We start from the raw sequence: 12,653 nt of genomic DNA on the forward strand, positions 1-12,653 counted from the left end.
GATTCCCTACAATTATCAGACAAAAATTGCTTCATTACATGTTACATCACAAGATGTTGTGTGATAGCATGTAGAGCCCAGCTCAAAAATATCTGAGCCACTTTTTTGAACCAGCCATTTGACTGTGGACTATTCAAGTACAATCTAATTTTTATCCTGTCTTAGAGTGCTTTTATCCTATAAATATGTTTGTGTCTGGTTATATATACAGATTGTGCTGGTGTATTCTTTAATAACAGATTCACTGTTTTTATATTATTGCTCAGTATTATTAAGCACTTTATCAGCCTGGGCTTTAGCTGTAATAGCAATATTTTATTTCAAGAACTCCTCCACATATCCTGCTTATTCTGGTGTAAAGATGTCACTCCACCCATTTGTTGAGAATATGAGTGCACAATTGCATCTTCAACCCATCCCTGTCCACAGTGAAGGCACTTTCTGTCCATCTTTTCTTGCTTCAAAGTTTTTCAGCTTCTGCCAGCACAAATTGTCCCAAATACTCAGTCTATAGTGAATTGTTGTGTGAAGTAAGCAAGTTGGGGACTCAACCTGCTCCTATTGGTTACTTGAAGCTAAGTGGGTGTCCCCCACCCCCAGTCCCTGACCTCAAGTTTTCAAGGCCATTTACTTTTTGTTAAGGAAAGACTTAGGCTCTTCCAGTGGCCAAAAAGCCATCTCTTTTCTTGACAACCCATTTATGGCAACAAACTTGGGAAGAGAAGGAAAAGGGTTCCTTGGATACCAGGTCTCTTGGCATAAGAGGTTTTAAAACTTATTTTCATCTGAAAGTTATTATTTTAACTAATAGAGCTGCTGCTGCGCAGACACTTTCCATTCTTTGTTTGTGCCAGAACTAGTTCCAAGAAAAACTTGTTTTTTTTATAATAAGCTTTTTATTGTTTTTTCCCCTTCTACATACATATGTTAATTTTTCAAACAGCATGTGATCTGAGTTCATAAAACCAAGAAAAACTTGTTTTGTCTTGGAATAGGAACATTGGAGGACATCTGGTTTTACTGCTTTCCAAGAACAATTCATTCATACTGATCTCAAAATGTTTGGGTGGTGTTTTTTGCTACCATTCTTGTATTAAAATTGTTTTCCAATAACTATTGCTACTATTGCATCCTTAGCTATCTATAAAATATTGGTGGCAAGGGAAGGGAGCTTCATCTGTTCTTTCATGATATGCACATGAAGAAGCGGATCATTTCCAAAATATAAAAAAAGAATTTGTATTTATGAGTGGATTTAACTTAAAACAGAAGCTCCCAAATCCTCTCTTTGAAAGAAATTGCTAGAAAAATGAAGCTACCACCTTACTTTGTTCTAAACCAAATGAATTAAAATAATATACATCCGTTTACCTCTTTTGAAGATGGACAAAAAGGAAAACAAAAGATCTACTCATGCATCTCCTACCTATACCCAGGCGACTTGAGCAAGGATGGTGTTGAATTCATCTGTATGATTTCTGAGCTCAAAGATTGGGCAGTCTACTGGGCGGACAATGGTCAAGGTACCTTTTTTTTAACCTATCTGCCCATCCTTTTCTGAATGCAATCATGTATGTTTAATAGATGTGTGTATTTTATGTTTGATCATTTTTGCAATAAATAAAAAGGCAGTTTGATCTCTAGTATAGGTAATCCTTGGGACCTATACAATTGGGACCATAATTTCCAGTTGCCAAATATTGATCACATGGCTGTTTGGGTGCTCTGAGAGTTGTATGTGCAAGGACTGGTTGTAACTCATTTTTTCCCCAATGCCATTGTAACTTCGAATGTGGTTAAACAAATGATTTTAAGTGAAGGACGACCTGTATTGTTGCAAAACAGCTAGGAGTTTTACCAGATCACGCACAAAACAAAGTATGAAATAGTAGGATTAATCAGTTACTACTGTGAATTAATTCTAACAAAATCAGAAGCAAACAGCCTGAAAACAAAATTTGAATTTGCTATGAATGGGCTTGCATTTGATAGTCATCTTCTCCTCCTCCTCTTCTTCCTTCTTCTTCTCTCCCCCTCCCCCTCTCTGCATCTTTGAATGCATACTTCTGCTTCCTTCTAAATTTAGTGTTTGTCAAGAGAAGACTTGTATCTGTCATAGCCCAATTCTTTCTGAGGTGTCATTGTCCATATGTGTCCAAGACCCTATAATCAATACTCAAAGAGTCCTGCAGGGTCCCGCACAAACTATGTAAATGTTATGTAAATAAAATTCCAAAAAAGAGGGAGAGATCAGTGATCAATTTTAAGAGCTGGTATATCATGACAGCACCAATATTTGTTCCATGCATCAGAAAGAAGGGATGCCATAAGCACTTACAGTGCTGAATTTCCAATGACAGAACATTGCTATAAACAAGAATGGGAATAAATATTTACCACAACTAAGCAGCAAACCTAAGATTGAATGAAGGAGATATATCTGAGATAACAGGAAATGCTCTAGAAGCACAATCTGATTAAGAGATGAAAAGAATAAATAGCCTGGGGAACTAAGGGGCCAGTGTCCTGGCAATGCTCTGAATCTAGAACTTGAGCTATGCCAGCCCAGAGTTTTACAAAATTTTAATTTTCTTACAGACTCGGTAGTCATTTTACTGTTAGATTTATAATTGATGCTCCATTAAAAATGTATTTAAATTTAAACTTGCCAGTTGAAAGATATCTGAATTGGCAGTATAACTCAAAACTGTTTATGAAGTATGAGAGAGAAATTAGAAAAATGTTGTGCCATGCTAATTCAGCTTGTAAAATCTCACCAATACACCCAATTGCTACCCATAGCTGGTGCTGCTTCCACTTTTAACATTATGGATGCCCAATAATCAGATTCCATAAGCCAGCCATTGCAGATTATATTAAATATATAGTCTTCTTTTAATGTTTCTGGGCCATAGTTAGCAGATTTATTTAGGATCCCACTTTCTACACGTCTTTTTTCCTTCCCCCCTCTATATCATGATTGGAAGAATGAGTAATGAAACACAGTAATGTGCTGTATTTTTTTCTCTTTTTGCAAACGTAACATAAATCTCTTCATACCCATGCTTAGTAAGAGATACAGGGGAAGCTTTAAAGGTTGTGTCTGATTATTGCATTATCACTTTCATTTCCTGAGGCCTTTTATCACAGCTTGTAACAATTAAAATAAGGAGAACAATATACAATATACTTCCTAGTCCAACAACTGAAGAGGTAACCTAAAGCCAATGTCTTCATTAGCATGTAGAGATACCAGACATTTTGAGCCTTGGTAGCACTCTAGGCATGCTACACATATGTTCCAAAGGGCCCATTGAGTGTCATATTCAGGAGTTTCTCATAAATTGAAGGAACATTGTCTGGATATTCTTCTTTTTTATCTGTAATTGTCTTAATTTGTACTTTATGAAAAGTTTTGACATTCACAATGTCTAAGGAACCTCTTAAAGAAGGTGAGACAGTGTAAAAAAATGGTCTGTGACTAAAAGTAAGATTATGTCAACAGGCAATGCCAACCCAATGCAAACAGTTAAAGAAATTGAAATAGTTTGAAGTTGAAAGACAGACTTTGTCTTTCTAGGTTCCAAAATTTACACTGTGGTAATAGATATCAAATGAAGAGCTGTCTGCTACTTGGGAGAAAGACTATGAGAGATGCAAACAAGCTATTAAAATACAGAGAGATCCCACTCACAACAAAGTTATGAACTGTCAATGACATAGTTTTCCCAACAATAACATATATTGTTTTGAATACTGGAATACTAGAAAGACTGAATGAAGAAAAAATGATATCTTTGAATCATGTTGCTGAAGAAAATTTCTGACAATAACTTGGATCAAAAGAAGAACAAATAATTCAATATTAGATGAAATAAAACTGAAAAAGTGCTCATTGGAAGCACTAATAAAGACTCTAAAGCAGGGGTGTCAAACTCAATTTCATTGAGGGCCGCATTAGCATTGCGGTTGCCCTCAGGGGGCCGGGTGGGTATGGCCAGGGTGGGTGTGGCCTACTGGGTGGGCGTGGCTAGAGTGCGTATGGCCTACTGGGTGGGCGTGGCCAGCTCTACATCATTCACATCAAGGGTGCCTATGGGGGCCTGGGCAGGAGTGGGACAGATCTGAGAGTCTCTGGCAGAAGTAGGGTCTCTGGGCCAGGGCCAAGGCAGTGGGGGCCCATTCCCTCACTGTTTCCAGGATGGCTTTGCGGGCCACATGAAACCACTTCGTGGGCCGGATCTGGCCCCCGGGCCTTGTGTTTGACATGTCTGCTCTAAAGCTTAAATATTTTGTACACATAATGCAGAGTCATTAGAGTAGACTGTGATGCCTGGAAAAACAAGGACAATTTTGAAAAAGATTGACAGAAGACAACATGCCTAAGGTATTAGATAAATGGCACAAGTATGAGCTTTTAATAACTCAAGGAAGAGGTTATGACAGATAAGCTAATGAAATAGTATCCCAATGGATCACTAAGATTTGGAAGCAACTTAATGATTGAAAAACAACAACAACATAACTTGACTGTTTTGGGTTTAATTTCAGCTTGTTTTTCATAATCCAGCTCACTACTTAGCAATGTTTATAAGTACTAATTGCTTCCTTGGGGTTAGAGGGTATGGAACATCATGAAGGAATTCCATCTCAGATCTCTGAATGACCTCCCCCAGCAGGTTCAGGTAAACACTATTGAGGATAAGGTAGATTCTTGTGGGACACCATAGGTGAACAATCTAGATGTTAAACAGTAGTTCTCCAGCATCACCTTCTAGATACATCCCAACTGAAAGGGATGTAAAATAGTGAACTTAAGGTCATCCCTGCTAGATCACCAGAAGAATACTATGGCTGATAAAAGGCCACCATGGTTCATAGGACTGAAAGCCCCCATGAGGTTAACTAATTAAATGTAACTAACAGGGTTACATTTTCTCTATCTGGTTTCCAGCATAGATCATTCACTAAGGCAAGGGCTTCCATAGCATCATGAATAAATGAACCAGGAAATTCTTCAAATGCAGTAGAAAACCCTTCAAACCCATCAAGCACATGGGTTCGACCAATTAACTTGCCATCTAGTCCTCCAGAGGTTTATATCAGATGCCAGTCCATGACTACCTAGAGAGTAATGTTTATGATACCATAGAGAGCTCCCCTCTTTCAGAACACTAGCTCTAGCCCAGGGGTAGGCAACCTTGGCTCTTTTATGACTCGTGGAATTCAACTCCCAGAATTCCTGAGCCATGCTGGCTCAGGAATTCTGGGAGTTGAAGTCCACGAGTCATAAAAGAGCCAAGGTTGCCTACCCCTGCTCTAGCCAAACAGAATACCTAATTCAGTGTATGCACCTTGCTGTGTGTGGGACAAAATACCAGTCAGTGCAAGTCCATGATTCTCATGAGAAATGTGAAATCTTAAGCCACACTTGATTGGCCAAGCTCAGAATGGGCTTTTAAGTCCAGAAGGACAAGACTGAGTAATCTACCTATCACCATTCTGACTAGCTGAGGAAGACAGACAATTGTGTAATGAGTGAATTGTACACTAAGCGAATCTTTATATTGTCCCAGCCACAGTAATATTTAAAATCAGTACATTATTATTTCAAACGTTTGATTAGGGAAATGGCATTCCTAAAGACTACAGCCATGCCATTTTTCCCACCCGCCAGTCCTCGCTTGCTGTGAACAAAACATATCTACATATTCCCCTCTCAGTCAGATCTCTGTAATGCATACCAAGTCAGCACTTTCATCCAGGAATAAACCCTGCACAACAGATTTTTTTTTACCAGCAATGATCTGACACTGAAAAACCAAACTTTCATGCAGTATGACTCACTTCCACTGTCACCTTGATTTCCCTGACAACTAACAGTCAGATTGCACAGAGTTGGTGTAGAAGTGTCATCACCATGCATTCTTCTTCAAAACGGTTGATACATATTAAAATAAATGAATGTTTGTGTTAAACAGCAATTATACTTAGTATAATTATATAAATTATACTAAAAGATAACCTTGGCCTTAAGGAGGATCTCTCTTTCTCTCTGTCCGAGGAAAGCAGCAGATACAATTTTAGATGAGTGACAAATGCATAAAATAGATGGTCTCTTTTTATATTTCGCTTCTGTATAATACCCTAAAAAAGAATGTAATATCAAAACAGAAGATGAATTAAATGCTGTAGCCTCTAAACCCAGAATAGATATCTTCCTTCAATTGCTACCATGAATTCTTTTACTGTAAAGAATCCGGAGGCCTGCACCAGTGCATTATGTTGCAAGAGAAAGCATGGCCAAATATTTGCATTTGCTGCAGCAAGACAGGGGCATTTTCCTGTGCACACACACACACACAAAGTTCCCCAAGTTTGGAATTGAGGTTGGGAGGGGGGAAATTTCTTACACTCCCTTGTCATCTCTCCAGTTGCTCATCCATTCTGCCAAGTGAATGGCTGGGCTGTATGTTTATGCTTTGCAGTTCCAAAAATGTACTGCCAGTACCTTGAACTCTGGAGAACTAAAATAAAGGGCAGACAAACTCGGTGACAGGGAGATGTTTACTGAGCATCTGAGACTTTCACCCTCTCCTGGGGACACCAAGAACAAGACATTTCTCCCCTTGGTATTAGCTATCTGTTCTTGTTTAAAGGGATTCAGTACTTTCCATAAATGCAGTGAATTCATCTATTTGTTGATCAATATTATGCTTGCAAAGCAACACAGGAAATAAACAATGAACAGATTTCACAAGTGCTATTGATCAAGACAGCTGTTACTGAAGATGGGGTGGGACCCCCTCAATAGAAATATATTAGTACTGTTGGGAGAAGCAGATCTTTTTAACATCAATATTTTGAACTGAGCATCAGGGAGAGCCAGTATGGTGTTAAGAGATTTTACCGAGCCGCTAAAAGTAACAGTGCAATCTTACAGCATGTCTATTCAATGTCCTAATTAAATCAAGTTTACTTTTTAGGAAGTATGCTGTTAATTACGGCCCACATTTAATTAAATCACATTAGAACAAACTAAATATGTTCTTGTCCTCTTAAGGTAAGTTTTAATCTTCCAGAATTAATTTCTGAGCATTAAAAACAACACATTCAAGACTAAAGCTATACCTTAAAGAACACAAAATTGCTGCAGAAATCAGCCCTTTTCCTTGAACCCTCCCTTCCCTCTCTGTAAGAAAGGCAGAAGAACTTGAGTAAGCTCATCTTCTAGCTACTCCAACTGGAGTAGTCAGTAGAATAAGATACTTGGAATTGTGAGTTAGCGAGAAATGGAAGGCCCAAAGCCTCCCAATCCTGCAGTAATGCCTAGTACAGTTTTCCTGAATTCTTGACATCACTGTAATTTGCCTCTCCTTGTTTTTCCCCCAGAAGTGCTTAATGATATGGAATAGAAGCCGAGGAGTGCACTTTGTCAGGAAAATGAAAAGTTGAATAAACCACGACAGAGGAAGAGAACAGAGTTATCTTTTAATGGATGTTATAATTCTGTATAAGAGTGTTTCTCTACTTCTTTTCAAAAACCAGGGAACCAAGAGTTGTAGTCCTGCCTTAGGCGCAAAGCCAGCTAGGTCAATCACTTTCTCTCAGCCCGAGGAAGCAGACAATGGCAAACCACTTCTGAAAACCTTGTCAAGAAAACTGAAAGGACTTGTCCAGGCAGTCTTTGAGAATCAGACATGATTGAATGAAATAAATAAAAAAAGTACGGTGACCAGGTATTTGAACAGGCAGAGAAGGACCTGGTGAATGGGAAAGGAGAACAAATGGGAGAAGACATTAACTGTTTAACTTTCTTGGTAGCTGCAACAAACATTAGTGGAAAACTGCAAAAAAAAAAATGGACGTAGTCTTACATGTATATAAAATGACTTTTTCCAGCACCAGAAATATTTTTTTCCAATTGACAATATTTTCCCAATCAATATTTATTTTCAAGAACACAGAAATCATACAGAATCAATAACGACACCTTTTCAAATTTCACCATAGAAGCATATGACAAGTCATGTGGTTTATATAGATCCCAGTGATGATAAATATAAAGTCGTTGCCTGGAAGCTGGCAGCTAGAAGCAGGAAATAAATAATGCAAATCTAAGCTGTTGAGTCTGTTGATGGTTGAAAGAAAAAAAAGCGGACAATTTACAAGGATAGGGTTAGGGTCTTGTTTTTTTTAATAAGAATGCAAATGTAGTGAAATATTCTGTAAAGGTAGTTTTTAGGATAACCTGTGCCATTAGATGGTAAGTTAAAATGTTGGAAATGAAGAATGAGAACTTTGATTTTTGAGTAATTTTTTAAATACAGAAATACTGGAGTATGAAATACATTATCATACTCCCCTCGGAGTACCATTATCAACAAACCACAATTGCAATGTTCCATTAGTTCATCTGAGAAGCCAATAATTTTCACCTTGCTGCTCTGGTTGAGCATCACTAGATAAATTCCTAATAAATATACGAAGGGCTGGATCACATAGAGATGTTGCACTTGATTTTTTATTGTCTCTAGCTTACTGAACAGTTAAGTTTCATTAACAGGGTATACTTAGTCTCATTTATTTGGGGTATTTTATGTCTTGTTTACGTAAAAAAGCAGCTGTTTATGATTGATTATCCTCCCAGGGAGGCTTACGATTCAGGCATAATTAAATAAGGAAGTATTAATAAGGGTGTGAGATCTGTGATAACTTATTTAAACATTGTTCCATAACAATGTTCAGCTTCAAAATTCATTCCATACTTATGTTCCATGTTTTTATACTAAGGAGACATAGATAATGTTTCCTTTTCCAAATGATCCCCACAAAAACCTTGTGATATAGGATGTGCGGAGTAATAATGAGTGGTTTTAAGTCACCCAATTAGTTTTTGTGGTTGAAGGTGGAGATGAACTTGGGGCTGTCTTTTCCTAAATTAGCACTTTAGCCATTAGATTACTATGGCTAAATTGATTCTACACAGTATTTTATAATAATTAAAAATTAACTTCCGTTCAATTTTTCTAATCTGAATAAAGTTGATTCTATAGAATGGTGGTTTAAGTAACTCAGAAATTAATAACACGTACTTCTAGGATTGTTTTCCCAATTTCACTTTGATCCCAGTTTGAAGATTTATTATTCCTAGAGGCTTTTTGTATTATTTCACTGCACTCCCAGAAAATAATTTCTTGTTGATTGTTTTAGTGTTTGCATTTACATTCCTAAATTCTCCCCAACAGCCTTTTCAAATATGATGTAATTAAAGTTGAGATCATATCAAAGGCAGTTTCGGTCAGGCAGGGAATGCTTTTACCGAGGATCAAGGATAGATATTTTTCTAGGTCACCGAAACATAGACTTCATGTATTAGCACTTGGATGATTGATGCAAGACCTCTACTTGTCTAATAGATAATAACACACAGTTAGTCAGAATAGATGTGGTTTTGCCACCGACTTACCAACCACTTTATTTATGTCCTAAGACTAATCAACCTTCTGTGTGCCTTTTCAGCACCTTCTCATTTTACAGAGGGCCTCTTCCTTATAGTAACGAGACTGGCCTTTTATCAGGCTGGAAAACAACATCTTCTGTGAAATCTCGTATTGTTGCATTTAAAAAAATTGAGAACAGGAAAGCGGAATCTGGGAGGACACAAAGGGCTGGCTTAATTGAAGTTTCATTTCTGAAATCTGGAAGAGCTGTAGAAGCTTGACGGTCTGGATCGAACGATATCCAATATAGTATAAATCATACATTTTCTCCCAATGAACTTTTAATTTTCTGATCATGAATAAGAGTTATATTTTTAAACCCGTACATTTATAGCATATATATTTTTCATTTCTCTATTGGCATGTCTTTCGACACATTGTGCAAGAATCCTCTACTGTGGGGAAAGGGAGGGAGGAAAAGAAGAGGACAACCAGAGACATGGTGGATGTGCTCAGTTACAATGGTTACCCCTATTGTTAATCCCTATTTCTGTGATGCGATTCCTGGTGGCTGCCAAGTGGTATTTTCCTGTGTTACAAAGTGATTGTTTTATTCCTCTGGCTTTGTGGTTCTTTTTCAGTCATTAGCCAATACAGGATACATCCACAAATCAGGGATGGATTATGTCTCGGTAATGTCTTCCATAGGCCAGCCTGTGAATTCTGCCTCACATTCTCTGTTGCAAGGCCTAAATTAAAAAGCAGTGAAAGCCAGATTTATCAGACCTTAGTGCAACAGTCTTTCATGGGACAGTCCAAATTCCCCCGTAATTTATCCCATTTAAATCATAACGTTAAGCAAATAATGCAAATTACTGTGTATCAACTGGATCACCTAAATGATGATGTCATAATGCAAATGATACTAAATTGCTACAATGACTTATTCAATTCAATTTACTGGGCACCTCTTCTATCAGTTAGTTCAGGGGTGTCAAACTCAATTTCATTGAGGGCCGCATCAGCATTGCGGTTGCCCTCATGGGGCCGGGTGGGTATGGCCAGGATGGGCGTGGCCTACTGGGTAGGCGTGGCTAGATTATGTATGGCCTACTGGGTGGGCGTGGCCAGCTCTACATCGTTCGCATCAAGGGTGCCTATGGGGGCCTGGGCAGGAGTGGGACAGATCTGGGGGTCTCTGGCAAGAGGAGGGTCTCTGGGCCAGGGCCAAGGCAGTGGGGGCCTTTCCCTCACTGTTTCCAGGATGGCTTCGCGGGCCACATGAAACCACTTTGCGGGCCGGATCCGGCCCCCGGGCCTTGTGTTTGACATGTCTGAGTTAGTTTATTATAATTGGTGGTTTTACTAGACAGGAATGTGAAATAAACCCATGGAAAACAAATAGGGCCGGAATAGCCCAAAAGGAGAAGGCAGGAGCTGCAAAGATTGTACCACCAAATAGGTCATGTAGACTGGCTGATTGGCTTACGTTGCAGGGAAACACCTTTCTTACTTCATAGAAGGGGAGAATAATTGAAATGGGACAGAGGAAGAGATGTTCCTCCACTGTTTCCTCAGAGGAAACAAATGAAAGGCTTCTTCTACTCTGCTCTGAGGTATTAAGAGTTGAGAATAACATAATACTTCAAAGTAGGGGAGGCCTGATGTCTTGTGATGACCTGGTGTCATGTGATGAAGATAACTTAATAGAACAAGGCAGAAAATGTAGACCTGACAGGGACGGCATTTACCATTTTGCTTTGAGGAATCTCTCATTTTAAAAATCAAGCAATGTGGATAATTATGCAGGACCTTACTACAACTTGGTAGAAGAGCTCATGGAGTAAGTAAGGAGGATGAGGAGGATCCAAACTTTCAGATGTCAATGGAGCCTAGGCCTAGAAGGGTATTATATTTTCCCCAGGCTTGACTCTAGGGATGAAAAATAGCAACCTTCCACAGCAGCAAGGAAATGGTCCTTTTCAATGATGCCCCCAATCTGGTCTGGAATGCCCTCTCCAGGGAAATACATCAGATACCTACTTTACCTTGTATTCTTCCATAGCATATATATTTGTAAGTTTTTTAGATGTGTATGCGCGCACACACACACACACACACACACACACTGAGTCCAAATATAAGCTACTTAATTCTGATGCCTGCATGTGGCTCCAGTCTGGAATCCTACTGTCTGCATGAGAGAAAACTTTGATCTTACTACAGTATCATCCCATGGGGGTTATTTAGAGATCCCCAGGTTTTGTTTAAACCCATATCTGCTACTATCACCAGCATGGTTAGGATGGTTCTTTTGAGTTTCATAATGAAGGAGTCTGCAATTTGAGCTGACATTTCCAACCCTCATCCCCATTTGCTTTTCTTCCCTATACTTTTCTGCACAAGAAATTTTGTCTGATTTAAGTGACTTCCAAGACTGAAATTCAATCAAGGAGAAAAGCACAATGGAGAACAAAGAAAGTCACATGCAGTCGATAGGATTTCATAAAATTGCTCTCCATCCCAGTTCTTGTTTTATATGTGGATTAATCACAAGGACTTATTGCCGTGTCCTTAGTTTGGCCTTCACATACTTGTTAGGTCAGGGGTAGGCAACCTTGGCTCTTTTATGACTCGTGGACTTCAACTCTCAGAATTCCTGAGACAGCATGGCTGCTTCAGGAATTCTGGGTACTGAAATCCACAAGTCATGAAAGAGCCAAGGTTGCCTACCCCTGGGTTAGGTTAATGCTTATTCCCCCAAGGGACACCATTTCCTGCATTCATTGGTATTTCTGATCACTGATATATGCTTGGCAGAATTGCCCATGGTTTGAAGTTTGTCCTGCCAACACAAAACCCAGAGCCATTCTCAGATAAAAATGATTCAGCTTTGCAATCTCAGTAAGATGCAATGCAAACAAGGTTTCAAAAGGAAGCAGAAAACAACAGTAACAACATAACTAAGAGGATAAAATAAATGAAACATTTAGACTAGATACTGATTGACTAACTATAGTTACACTGAATACTGTACCTAAAACTTGTCAACACCAAAAGCAACCTAGACTTAAAGCTGGCTCGAGAAGTCAATACATTATTTATAGACTGAATATATATAATTACACATTGCATGGGTTGCTGGGAGTCTGACCTACTGCTGGCAAACAGTTTAAGGACAAAGCTGTTGCTGCTACTAGTGCAAACTAG

General features: G+C 38.7%; 1 protein-coding gene across 4 annotated transcripts in view; it reads right to left on the reverse strand.

Annotated features, from left to right (window-relative positions):
• Nucleotides 1–12,653, reverse strand: part of INO80 (INO80 complex ATPase subunit) — an 87,283-nt gene that overhangs the window by 3,595 nt on the left and 71,035 nt on the right. The window contains exon 37 of one of the 4 annotated variants that reach the window (XM_081314629.1): nucleotides 7,438–7,763. The exons of the other annotated variants lie outside the window; for them this stretch is intronic. Coding sequence (XP_081170755.1) covers nucleotides 7,654–7,763 — 110 coding nt within the window. The 3' untranslated portion in view covers nucleotides 7,438–7,653. Of the gene's footprint in view, nucleotides 1–7,437; nucleotides 7,764–12,653 lie in introns of those variants that run through there. 4 annotated transcript variants of the gene reach the window in all.

Source organism: Vipera berus (assembly GCF_964194415.1).
Source record: "Vipera berus genome assembly, chromosome: 1".
Classification (NCBI taxonomy): domain Eukaryota; kingdom Metazoa; phylum Chordata; class Lepidosauria; order Squamata; family Viperidae; genus Vipera; species Vipera berus.